General features: G+C 53.8%; 1 protein-coding gene across 1 annotated transcript; it reads right to left on the bottom strand.

Annotated features, from left to right (window-relative positions):
• Nucleotides 1-298: 298 nt before the first annotated feature.
• On the bottom strand, nucleotides 299-5,442 carry Coro1a (coronin 1A). Its single transcript, XM_028885489.1, has 11 exons — nucleotides 5,281-5,442; nucleotides 3,596-3,794; nucleotides 2,588-2,710; nucleotides 2,364-2,493; nucleotides 2,093-2,277; nucleotides 1,863-1,982; nucleotides 1,557-1,661; nucleotides 1,305-1,450; nucleotides 1,164-1,221; nucleotides 836-1,051; nucleotides 299-512 (listed from the first exon to the last, which is right to left on the bottom strand). Exons 2-11 carry the CDS (start codon nucleotides 3,791-3,793, stop codon nucleotides 408-410), a joined length of 1,386 nt encoding a protein of 461 aa, XP_028741322.1. The 5' UTR covers nucleotide 3,794; nucleotides 5,281-5,442; the 3' UTR covers nucleotides 299-407.
• Nucleotides 5,443-12,703: the final 7,261 nt, after the last annotated feature.

Raw genomic sequence — 12,703 nt, 5'->3', positions numbered from 1 at the left:
CATGGCTTTGGTCCCCAGCACTATCAAAGGAAACACAAGAAAGACTTGGGTGAATATGGAAAATCTCGGGGCTCTGAGATAGGGATTTTGATGACTCAGACCTTCCATTCCAAGATGGAGCTAGGAAACAGGGAACAGTCTCTCAGCTTCATCACCGGGTAGCCCACCAACCAAGGCCCCGTGCATTTGCTAGAGTGCTTTTGGAAGTGACCTGCAACCAAGTGACCCACAACCTGAATGTGTTCAGAACCATCACGGGGAAGCCTTGGGGCTGGCCAGTTCACCAGAGTCTGAGAGGTACCAGAAAATAAAGCCATTTTATTAGTTTCGTCTTATTCACCATATGGCCTGAGGGTTGGGGTGGGAGCAGAGTGATTGGCTGGCCCAGCTGAAGGCTCTGGGCTCCTCTACTTGGCCTGAACAGTCTCCTCCAGCCTGTCCATGCGCTTCTGCAGCTCTTGCACCGTGGCCTGCAGATTCCTCATCTCCTCCTCCAGCCGTGACACGGTGTCCTGGAGGAGCCAGCACTGCATTAGGCCCAGTTCTCTGTAGCTGCCCTTCCTCCAACATCAGCTAACCCTTCCAAGAAACCCAAGGCTCAGGCCCTTTGCTCCCAACAGCTACTACCTGATTACCGTAGGCCCATAAGCTCGCCCCCTGGCTTCTAAGGCCTCGGGGTCACCCACTCCTTGCCCTCCAAGAATCTCCCACCATGAGGAGCTTGGAAATCTCATAAACGCCAAGCTCTTCCCCTGGGAGACACCGAGCACATCCACACATCCTTTGCCCTGGTCCGTCTTCCTGCCCTGCTACTCCTGCTCCCCACCAGCCTCACCGAGCTGGGAGTGCCGCTGGCCTCTGGTGTGGCTCTCCTGCGGACACTGTCCAGGCCCCTGTTGACTCTCAGCTCCCGGCTCTTCGGGGGCACGTAGCCGTCCTTGAGAGAGATGAGGAGGGGGCCAGCATCCCGGCCACCTAGCCACTCCTCAGCTGTGAGGGCTGGGTCCGGTCCTGCGGTGGGCGGGTACAGGTCCTCCTGGAACAGGTCCGACTGTGGGCAAGGCCAAGGCTGGTCACGAGAGTGTTTATGTGCCTGCCCCTCCCCACAAGCCCCCGTGGTCAGTTCCTGTCCTAGCGCCCAGGGAGGAGCCTAGGAACATCACCTTTCTAGGTACAGTCATGGCAATGGGCTCACACTTCCTCTCATGCAGCTTATAGAATCTGTGGAGACAGGGAGGTGAGTGGCACTCGACAGCATGGCTGGCTGGGTGCTGCAGGTCTGGTCAGGGTCAGGGGTCATTCACCTGGCAATCTCACACTTATTCACTTCCAGGCCACGCTTAGGCATGTAGCCCATACCACGCTGAGACTCCTTGGAGCTGAACATGGAAAGATAGTGCAGGAACGGAGCCTCCGAGGTGATCTCAAAATACCGGATAGAGCTGTCGCCCTGTGGGCGGTGTGGGCGAGAGTCAGCCCGGCACCGACCGCCAGCCTGGGGCTCACCAAGCCACTTCCCCGCTGCCCTGCCCCCAGCCCGCCTGGCAGTCGGTCACCTTGCCACAGAGGTAGACGATGTTGGTGTCTGGGTCAAAAAAAGGCAGCAGAACCCCGCTGCTTGTGTCCAGCTCCTGCAGGGACAGTGGCTCTTCCAGGTGCTTCTGTGGAGACAGGTGGGGTGGCAACAGGCCAGGCCATGTCAGGTCTTCACTGGACAGCGAGCAGGCAAGGGCCCTCAGACTAAGCAGTGGAAACTCCCCGTCTTGGAGGGAAACTGAGGCCATGGTCATGTGCTAGGGCGGAGGGAGACTTAGCCTCCAGCCTTGATTGCTACTCTAAAGGGCCCGCTTCCCAGCACTCACTGTGTCCCACAGCGCCACCTGCCGCTCACTCATGCGGCTGAAACCGGTCGTCAGAATCTTCCCCTCTGACACAAACACAGCGTGCACTGGCCGAGTTCCCTCATGAGGACGGTCCTTTTCCTGAGAGGAGAGAAACGTGGCAGGTCAGCTTCTCAGTCTCACCAAGGGACTAGACCCTAGGCAGGTTCAGGGAGAGCAAAGGCCAATGTTTAGGGCTCCTGGCAACTTACAGCCACAACAGTGCCTTTTCGAGGCTCAATGATGCGAACACGCTTGTCTCGGCAGGAGGTACAGATGAGAGCGCCGTCCCGGCTCCAGTCCACACTGTAGATGGTGTCCGGGTGCACATCGGCGCCCAGCGTCAGCACGGCCTCTCCAGTGCCCACATCCCACACCAGGATCACATTGTCACAACCTGCACAATGGTCCAGCGTTGAACCGTGAGCTCCTGCCCCCCTGCCAGGCCCCTGGCCCTCCCCTCCTCATCCTCAGAGCAAGCACCTGCACTGAGCAGTACGTTCTGGGCTGTGGGGTGCCAGGCCACGATGCCCACCCGCTTGGTGTGGCCCTCCAGGGTGACGACGGGCTCCCGCAGGGGCAGTACCAGGCCCCCATCGGGGATCTCCCACACCTGCAGGAAGGGGCAAGTGAGTCTCTGGGGCTTCAAAAGCCAGGTTCTTCCTGGAGACCCCTCCTAACCCACCCACATTCCTACAGAGACTCACCATAACTGTGCAGTCCTCAGAGCCACTGGCAATGACATTGTCATTGTGTGGGCACCAGGCGATGTCTAACACCGGGGCGGTGTGGCCACAGACCAGGGGCACGTTCTTGTCCACTCGTCCAGTCTGGAGGGCACAGCAAGTCTTCTGATGGAGGTGCTCTTGACCCCCAAACCCAATCCAACCTCCCCACACCCCTGCAAAGGGACGCGGAGGAAGGCTGTGGGGTCCCTGGGAGTACTGGGGTGGGAGAATTTGGCCTTCGTTCCAGCCTAAGAAGGCTAGCACCAAGCTGCATGAGATCCTAATCCCCCCGCCCCCGATCTCCGTGTCATCTGTGGGCAGCGCAGGCCCTAGGCCCAGGACAAGCATAGGGTTGGGGTCCCCAAGAGGAGAATGTATGGGGGGGTGCTCTAGGATGTGTCCTGATGGATAGATAGGGGCCTGACGTCTGTCCCCATGCCTCTGGACAGCTGCAGAGGTTTGGAAATGGCCTCTTCCGAGAGTCAACTGCTTCCTGTGCAGGGTGCAGGCCCAGCTTCACCCCGACAACCCACTTCCTCTTCTCCTCTGTTTCCAGCGGCCCTTTTAAGGTAACAACTCGGGGCCTATCTCCCTTCCTGTTTCACCCCCTGAAGAGGCCAGGAGTGTGCTGGGGCTGAAGGGGAGCAAGCTTAGAGGACAGGAAAAGGCTTTTTGCCTCATCTCCACCTGTGAGGCAGGGCTCACACTTGGTGAGTCCCCAAAGGCTCGCTTCCTCACAGGCCAGACCTGGTGTCCTCACTCATGAGAACCCTGGAGCAGCCCTGCCCTGAGCAGAAACCCCCAGGCTGAGACTTGGGATACCTGCTTCCCACTGCCTTGTCTTGTCCCCGGAGAGCTTAAGGAGCAAATGGCCCAGTCCCATTTTACAGATAACACCACCGGAAGTCTTGGTAACAGGCACCTACTCAGGGCCCCCCAGTCAACGGACAGCAGAAGCCCCCAGGAGTGCTGCTGCCAGAAGCTCACCTTGCCTAGGGGTAGCACCAGGAAGGCCCCTCCCCCACTGGCCTCACAGATCAGAGCCATGAACTTGGGGTTGACGGCACAGAAGCCACTGTCCCAGGTGGTCTGTGAGACCCGCACGTCCTCATAGCACTGGTCAGCTTTGGCTGGCTGTCCAAACACGTGGCGGAATTTGCTGGAGCGAACCACCTGCCGGCTCATCCTGAGGGACACAGATTGTAAAGTTTTCTCTGAGTCAGTTCTGACCAAACATTGTCAGCCCTAGAGCAACCCTTGGCCTGGCTGTTAGGGTTCCGGCATCAAGTCTGAGGCACCCTGACCTGCTCTCCATGACTGACAGGCCTGCTTATCCCCCTGCTTACCCTCCCCAGTTTTTCTTGTGTCAAACTCCCAGACATTTCAAGCCACACCCTCAATCCTGCACCATCTGCCCTACAACGGGGCCTGCTGTGGTATAAGCACCCAGGGTCTGGTTCTTGACTGAGACACCGTGCCTCCTTCCTAGTGGTCCTGACACCCGGGAGGTGGGTTCCCTCCTGTTGACCTCTTCCAGATCCTACATCCCTCACACCCACACAGAACTTCCTAGAGACAGGGCAGGGCTGCTCCTCCTCAGCCTTCCAGCTCAGGGATGGCACACGGGGGGATGTGTGCCAGCTTGCCTAGGAGGGAGTCAAGTGGCAGGATGGCTTCCCCAGGTTTCTGGCGACAAGCAGCAGCAGTGGCTTGGGTTCCAGCATCTCCCCACACCTCTGCCTCTCAACCTCCGCTCAGAAAAAAACAGGTGCTCTTCTGTGCCATCTCTGCTTCCATCAAGGAAGGGGAGGCCCACCACGACTACCCTGAGGTATGCTAGGATGGTTACCCACTGTGGCCGGGCAGCCAGCCAGTGAAGCCAGGGGCCGCCTCTCCCCTTGTGTTCCAGAGCCCCATCCTTGTGCCCAGTGAAGGAGCCCGGCTGCCCCACGAAAGCATCCTTCCCAGAGCCCATCTCCCCAGCCTCCCCCGGCTGCTCTGCCTTAATGGGGAGCCCCTTCTTGCTGGACTTCAACCCTCACCCACCCTGCTAACCCTAAGGAGGCTCCCAGGTCTGCACAGAAAGCAGGTGAAGTGCATGAGTGAAGTCTCCAAGACAAGAAGGGGACATGAGCCCCCAGTGACCGCTCTGGATTTGGGAGAAGGAAACCCCAAGCTAGAGGTGGGGGCAGGAAGATGTGCCCCACCCGGCCTCCTCCCCCACCCAGGTACCAAGCCCGGAAACCACGGAAAGGGGAACTTGGTCTTTTCTTGTTTTGCACTCAACCCCTTCCTGTCTCAAAGCTTGGGGCAGCTACTCAGCTCACCCCACCCTGGCCCCCACCCTCACCGCCCAGAAGCTGCCTCCCAGGGACATAGGTCCCGAGACCAGCTGCAGCCGCTCCCAGTGCGCCCACCTCCATCTTGGTCACGATGGTCCTTCGCCCTCACCTTGGAGCACTCTGGGACCTGCTTGTGGCTCGGCACCCCTTGGTCCCGGGCCCTCTCGGCGGCGAGGCTCATGAGCAGGCTCCCTGACCACAGCCTGGTGGCCCTGACAGCTCGCCCGCCCGCCCCCACAGCCCTGCTCCCACGCTGGCGCTGGCCCTACAGGTGGCCCGGAGCAGCGATGCCCGCCTTGTGACCAGCCCTCCCCCAGCGCCCAGTCTTACCTGCTGCGGGCGGGGAGCTAAGCGTGACCCCCCAAGTGGAGGAGGAAGGAGAAGAGGATGGAGGAGCCGCGGGCTGGCCGCCGAGGATGCTCTGTCAAGACAATGAATGAGCAGCGGCCGTGCGCCGGCCTCCTCCGGGTGGCAGCGCCCCTTTGGGCGGAGCTCATGGAGGCCCGGCCCTTCACTCCCGGGCGGGCGGGCGGCGGCTGCGACGCCGAGACCCGCTCTGCACGCTGTCAGCTCCAACCCCCAACAGATGCTGACGCGAATCAGCTCTTCTTTTAATGTCAAAACGCAAAAATATCCCGTTCCTTCATCCCTCCCCCGTCCACCCGCAGCCTCCTCGAGGTCCTCTCCCTGGCACCGGAGAAAGCTCCCGAAGGGCTGCGACCAGCTTGAGAGCCCTGTCTGCCACAGGAGGGGCCGCTCTTGCTGCCCCGAAACAGAGCCCTGGGTGGCCTTGGGAGTCACAGTTCTTCTCTCGGGGCTCAGGGCTTCAACGGGGACACCCTTGCCCTCTGCTTCACGGGGTAGAGACCGGAAATTGGGCAGTGTGGAGCACCTGTTTTGTGCTCTGGGCTGAGAGGACAACTGAGTCAGGCTCCTCTGTAGCGCTCTCAGCCTGGGGTGGGGGCGGTCTGTCACAGTCTGGCAGCACACACTGTCCCTCAGTTAGTGGGGGGTGGGTTGTCGCAGAAGCAAGGGCGGGCAAGAAAGGCCTTTGCTAGAATCATGGCTCCTGCGTGACCTTTGGCCGGTCACTTTAATTTCATCTCAACCCCAATTTTCCCTCCATAACGGTCTTACCTGTCTCATATGGAGAGCTGGACACACATCTGCAGAATGGCAGGTACTGAGTAGAGTTAGGTCTTACAGCCAGATGTGGTGGCCTTCACCGGGGAGGCAGAGACAGAAGGATCACAGTGACTTCAAGGCCACAGTGACTTATATGGTCCACAGTTCCAGGCCAGGGCCTCATATGAGACCCTGTTTCAAAAAACTAAAAGGTGTTGGTTCTTTTCATTATTATCACTTGCCCAAGCTTTGGGCTGTCCTGAGGGGTGAGGAAACCCCAGACATAGCTTTGGAGAGGCGGGGGCTGAGGCAGTCTCAGCACAGTTCAAGGAAGCAAGTGTACCAATAATCTCCTGTAATCTGAGCACTTCAGGAGGCCAGCCTGGGCTACATAGCAAGACCCTGTCAGAAGAAACTGTTCTTCAAGAAAGAGTTCGAAGGAGCAAGAGGCCTGCTCCAGTTCTGCGATTAGCTGTGTGGTCTTGGACAAGAGGACCAACCTCTCCAAACCTCAGTTTCTGTAGGCGAGAAACAAGCAAAGGTGTCCTGCCCACCTCAGCTGATGGGACTCGAATGAAGTGATGTAGACTGAGTAGTGCTCGGTTACCCGTACAGGGTTGTATTGTGCCTGAGGATCTGTAACTGTGGGCAGGGACTATACAGTCTCCAGCCAAAGTGTTAACCGTAGTGGAGCTGAGAATGAGCTCAGCTGGCAGAGTCTTGCACAGGGTGCATAAAGCCATGACCTCCAGCACCACATAAACTAGGTGTCAGGGTTGGGGTGATGGCTGAGTGGTTAAGAGCTCTCCCTATTCTTGCAGAGGACCTGAGTTCAGTTCTCAGCATCCACATGGTGGCTCACAACCATCTGTAGGCATGCATGTGATGCACATACATACAGGCAAGCGAAACAAGCATGCACGTTGCCTTGGTTACTGCTCTATTGCTGTGATCAAGGCAATTCTTATGAAAGAAAGCATTCAATCTTTTTTTGTTTTGTTTTTCTAGACAGTGTAGTCCAGGCTGTAGACCAGATTAGACTTGGACTCAGAGATCCACCTGCCTTTCCCTCCCAAATGTTGGGCCACCACCACCTGACTGAAAGAAAGCATTCGATTAGGAGCTTGCTTACAGTTTTAGAGGGTTAGTCCGTGATCATCATGGTTCTGGAGCAGTAACTGAGAGCTTTACGTTCTCATCCACAGGCAGAAAGAGACTGACTGACTGACTGACTGGGCCTGGTACGGGGCTTTCAAAATCTCACTCCCAGTGACAAACGTCCCCCAACATGGCTACATCTATTCCAATAAGGTCACGCCTCCTAACCCCAAACAGTGCACCAGCTGGGAGCCAAGCAGTCAAACATATGAGCCTATGGGGCCCGTTCTCATTCAAACCACCACACACATAAAATTTAAAAATCTAAGCCAGGAGGTGGTGACCCACGCCTTTAATCCCAGGATTCAGGAGGCAGAGGCAGGTGGATCTCTGGTGTCAAAGCCAGCCTGGTCTACAGAGTGAGTTCCAGAACAGCCAGGGCTACACAGAAACTCTGTCTCGGAAAAAAAAAATTAAATATCTAAAACCAAAAACAGGTATGATGGTGCATGCCTGTGATATCTGGGCAGTAGAGAGTAGGAAGCTCAGAAATCCAGGATCATTCTCAGCTACATTAGGGAGTTCAAGGACAGCGTGAGCTATAACAGATCCTGACTCAACTGTCTCCTGAAAATACTAATAGTTAGTGTTTATTGTGCAGCTACTATATACTGTTCTAACATAAATGTATATGCTCCCTGGGCATGGAGGTACATACCTGCAATTCCAGTATTCTGGAGCCTGAGACAGGGTGGCAGCCTAGGCTACACAGTAAGACCAAATCTCAAAAACACCCCCAACCCTGAGAGTGGCTAGAACTTGGTGGTACTCTCCATTTCTTAGGGAGTATATAGGCATACACCACCGCCCGGGAAGGGATGAATACTCACACACATACGGAGAACAAGCACACTGATAAAACCCATGCCTTTGGGGCAGTGAGCTGTTCAGGCTGACGAGAGAAAGCTAGGCAGCCACATGCTGCTCTTAGATGCCAGGCACAGTCTGCAGTGTGGGGAGAGGGTGACATGGGGCTGTTGTAGAGGACAGACACAAGCCGGTGAGAGGGGCTTCTCCAAAGCAGATGTCTACAGAACACAAGAATGAGCATCAGCTCAGTGGCAGGTTGGCCCAGCATCTCACTAATGTGTGTGTGTGTGTGTGTGTGTGTGTGTGTGTGTGTGTGTGCGCGCGCGCGCGCGCATGCATGCATGCATGCATGCATGGACGCGTATGAGTGTGTGCTGGAGACCAAACCCAGGGCCTTGAGAATGCTAGACAAGCATTCTGCCACTAGGCTATACCCCCAGCCCTCATCTGTGGCATCACCTTGATTTTCTTTTGGGGATGTAGCGTTCCATCATAGACCATCTGGGACTCAGCATGCTTCTCTGTCCAGTGAAACCCCTTTTCACTAGTTTAGCTCCACTGATTTGATTCAAGTCTATGTTGTGAGAAAGAGATTCATCCTGGAGCTGCAGGAGGTGGGGGAAACCCTCTTTGCATTCTGGTTAATAACCTGAAAATGTGAACACAACCCTCATAGAGTATCTTGTCACCATGTAGAAAAAACTAGTCATAACAGTCCATTAAGAGAAGTGGATACAAAGTGAATACAAAGAGGCAGGATACAAAGACAGATCCTAAGCATAGTTGGAGTGTCTGGATCAAGCTATGTCAGAATCACTCAGCCTTTCTGTGAGATCAGTTGGGTTTTCCCCCACATAAACCAGTAAGTTTGAGTGCCAACTGGTCTACCTACCCTGGCGGGCGACAGGGTCAGAGACCTAAGGAGCCAGATATGCCCAGTAAAGATGGACCAAAATATAGGAAGTCCAAACTCCTGCAGGAGGTTCTCAAGGCCTTCTCTAGTCTGTCTGCCTCAAGGGGTTGTGGGACATGACAGGGCCCAATGACTGCTGTTTCCTTGTGGCTCCTCCCCAAGTGATGTCAACTTGTCTAGAAAGTACAGAACTTGCTAGCCTAATGGAGTAGGAAAATAATTGCAGGCCATGCCAGAGTCAGGGTTCTGGTGTCTTCTCATCTTCACGGGAAACAAGCCTACCTGAGGATAGACCCTGCCAGAGGACAAGAGAGGTACAAAAGAGAACAAGACAGGGGCCCGAGGACTATATTCCAGACCCGCCACGGACCCAGATATACTTGAAGGATGCTCCATTTCTGTGAAACAATCAATTATCTGCCTCTAAAAAAGTTACTTTTCTACTGCTGTGATAAGACACCATGACCAAGGCAACTTACACAAGCAAGTGTTTGATCGGTATCAGAGGGTTCGAGTCCATGCCGGCAGAGCGAAGGCGTGCCAGCAGGACCAGCTGAGAGCTCACAGCTTGCTCCCTAAGCAGGGGGCGGATGGGACACTAGAAATGGCACAGGCTTTTCTGAAGCCTCAAGCCCGCCACCAGCGACACACCTCCTCCAACAAGGCCACACCTCCTCCAACAAGGCCACACCTCCTCCAACAAGGCCACACCTCCTGATCCTTCCCAAACAGTCCCGCCAGCTGGGGGCCAACATGGGCCTATGGGTACCATTTCCATTCAAACTACCTCCTCCTCCTCCTCTCCTTCCCACTCTCCCTCCCTCTCTCCCTCCTTCTCCTCCATCCTAGGCTGGCCTCAGTCACCTGATCTTCCAGCTCACCCATTACAGGTGCCTGGTTCATATCACTCCATCTCAGTGTTACCAAGAATCAGACAACCAAACACTATGCTCATGCTATGAATATACAGAGACACCTTGGAAGTATTAATGTTAGGAAAATAATAATAATAGCTATAATGATCTTGGATCCAGACATGCCTCTAAATATAACTGTTGGTTTATAGGAAATAAAGATAGAAGAATAGACAAAGTAGTGCTATTAGGAGGCAATTACATGAATCTTCGATGTGGGGAATGTCATAGGACACACGACCTGGCTTTGACAAATAAATGGCAGCAAAAGCACGTGGGGGAAGAGTGGGATGGACTTGTGAGCCCAGCACTTGGAAGGCGAAAACAGAAGGGTGGAGAGTTTCAGGCCAGCTTGAGTCAAGTTTGCCCCTGTGGCCAAGCACAGCAATGTGTAGTTGTTATTTTTCTCATCGCTGTGCCCAGATGCCTGGCAGAAATCGATTAGTGGAGGAACGCTCTAGTCTAGCTCACAGTTCAGAGAAATGCAGTCCACCATGCTGGCTGGGGGGAAAGTGGGGGGGGGAGTGGCAGGGACAGGAGGCTGCCAGTCACTGTGCTGTCAGCCAGGAAGGAGAAGGGAGGGAGCTGAGTTCCGCTCTTGGCTCACTCCTTCTCTTTCCCTTTTCGGTTCGGTCTGGGCCCTCAGCCTGTGAACAGTGCCACCCACGTTTACTCTGGTCTGTCCTCCTCACTTGACCCTCTTTGGAAATACCCACACATACACACCCAGTGTGTCTCCCAGGTGATCCCAGACCTAGTTGTGTTGGCAATGAGGATGAGCCATCACACAGAGACAGGACTGCATTGAACAAGCGGTCAGTCTGGTCACTTGGCACTGTTACTAACCAGGCTTACAGTTTTGTAAAAGAGGTTTTATTCCTAAACAGCTGTGTGTGGAGATGGGCATGCACGTCTTAAACCCACCTCCCTGAATACGGCGTTGTAGTGTGGGGGAAAGCAATTCAAGGTTCATCAGGAGCAGCTGCTGTAGGTAAGGAATAAAGGATTTATTTCAATGTCCTTTGGGTTCATCCATTCTGGAGTAGTGATGAGATCAGGCTATGCCATGTGCAAAGTTACTCCATACTGTATAGAACAGTAGTTCTTGTAGAGAATAATTTGCCTGGAGAGACTGACTCCATTTAACAAGCAGCATTTTTTTTGTTTTGTTTGTGGGTGTTTTTTTGTTGTTTGTTTTGTTTTGAGACAGGGTCTTACTATATAGCCCTGGCTGGCCTGGAACTTGCTATTGTAAACTAGGCTGGTCTTGAACACACAGAGATTTGCCTGCCTCTACCTTCCAAGTGCTGAGATTAAAGGTGTGTAACGCTACACCTGGCTACAAGCAGCCTCTAAGGATGAAGGATGACTGCATCTTCATTCATCATGAAGGGTGAACACGTGACCAGCACGTCTCCCTGGCACCATTCATACAGCACAAACTGATACACGAGTTATTCCTGGGAGCAGATAGGGTGCCACTCTTATCAATTTATTCAGTGAAGGGCTAGAAAGGCTTAGCAGTTAAAAGGACTTGTTGCTCTTACGGATGGCCTGGGTTCAGTTCCCAGCACCCACATGGTGGCTCACGACTGTCAATAACTAGTTCCAGGGGATCTGTCATTCTCTTCTGACGTCAGCAGGCACGCAGACACAACACTCATATACATGAAACAAAATCATCCACAACACTTTATTGGGTGAATTGAGACTGTGTGGTGTAGAGGAACATAGGCATAGTAAAATACGGGAAACCAAATCCGAGAACCTATCAGACACACCAGTCAGAAGAAAAGGGGTAACTCCCTCACTTGTAACCCACAAAGTAGTTGCTGCAATTGTGATGGCCCACCAATCTGTCATTTAACCATCTCAGTGTGTATTTACTCAGTTGCTATCTGTCTGTCCTGTTTGTTCATCTGGATCTGTCCAACCGTTCCTTCTGGGCATCCAGTCCTGCCCTCTTGCCTCTGCAGCTGGGCTCGGCCCTACAGCTTCGCTCCCAAACCTGCGACCCACAGCAGCAGGGTCATTCTCTTACCAACACAGACTTTTCCACCCCAGTCTCTTTCCCAAATTTCACTTCTTGGGCTTTTTTTGTCTTTGCCTCTTCAATCCTTTGTAAGTACCCTGCAACCTACCTACATATACACATGTATAGATATATTCACTGTGTGCTGCATACCATGAGATTTGAGGATGTCTTAGTTACTTTCCCATCACTATGATAAAACACCATGACCAAGGAAACTTATAAAAGAAAGCATTTAATTTGTCTTATTTCAAAGGGTTGGAGTCCATGATGACAGAGCAAAGGCTTGAAGGCAGGAGTAGCTGAGAGCTCACATCTTTACCCACAGCCATGAAGTGGAGAAAGAGAGCTGGGAACTGCAGGAGTGTTTGAAACCTCAAAGGCTTTCCCTAGGGCACAGCTGATCTTTCCCAAACAGGCCCACTAACTGGGAACCAAGAATTCAAAACTATGAGCCTATGGAGTTCACTCTCATCCAAACCACCCCTAAGAGTTAGTATAGCAATTAAAATTGGAGTAAGAAAACTCATGTTCTGGGCTGGGGCTGGAGAGATGGTTCAGTGGTTAAGAGCAGTGACTGCTTTGCATGGGACCTAGGTTCAATTCCCAGCACCCACATGGTGGCTCACAACTGTCTGTAACTCCACTTTCAAGCCAAGCTCGGTGTAGCACTCCTTTAATCCCAGCACTCAACAGAGACAGGTGGATCTCTGTGAGTTCGAGGCCAGCCAGGTCTACAGAGCGAGTTCCAAGACAGCCAGGGCTACAGAAAGAGACCATGTTACAAAACAAACAAACAAA

This window comes from Peromyscus leucopus, chromosome 1 (genome assembly GCF_004664715.2).
Source record: "Peromyscus leucopus breed LL Stock chromosome 1, UCI_PerLeu_2.1, whole genome shotgun sequence".
Classification (NCBI taxonomy): Eukaryota; Metazoa; Chordata; class Mammalia; order Rodentia; family Cricetidae; genus Peromyscus; species Peromyscus leucopus.
This window is presented reverse-complemented; position numbering and strand designations above follow the sequence as displayed.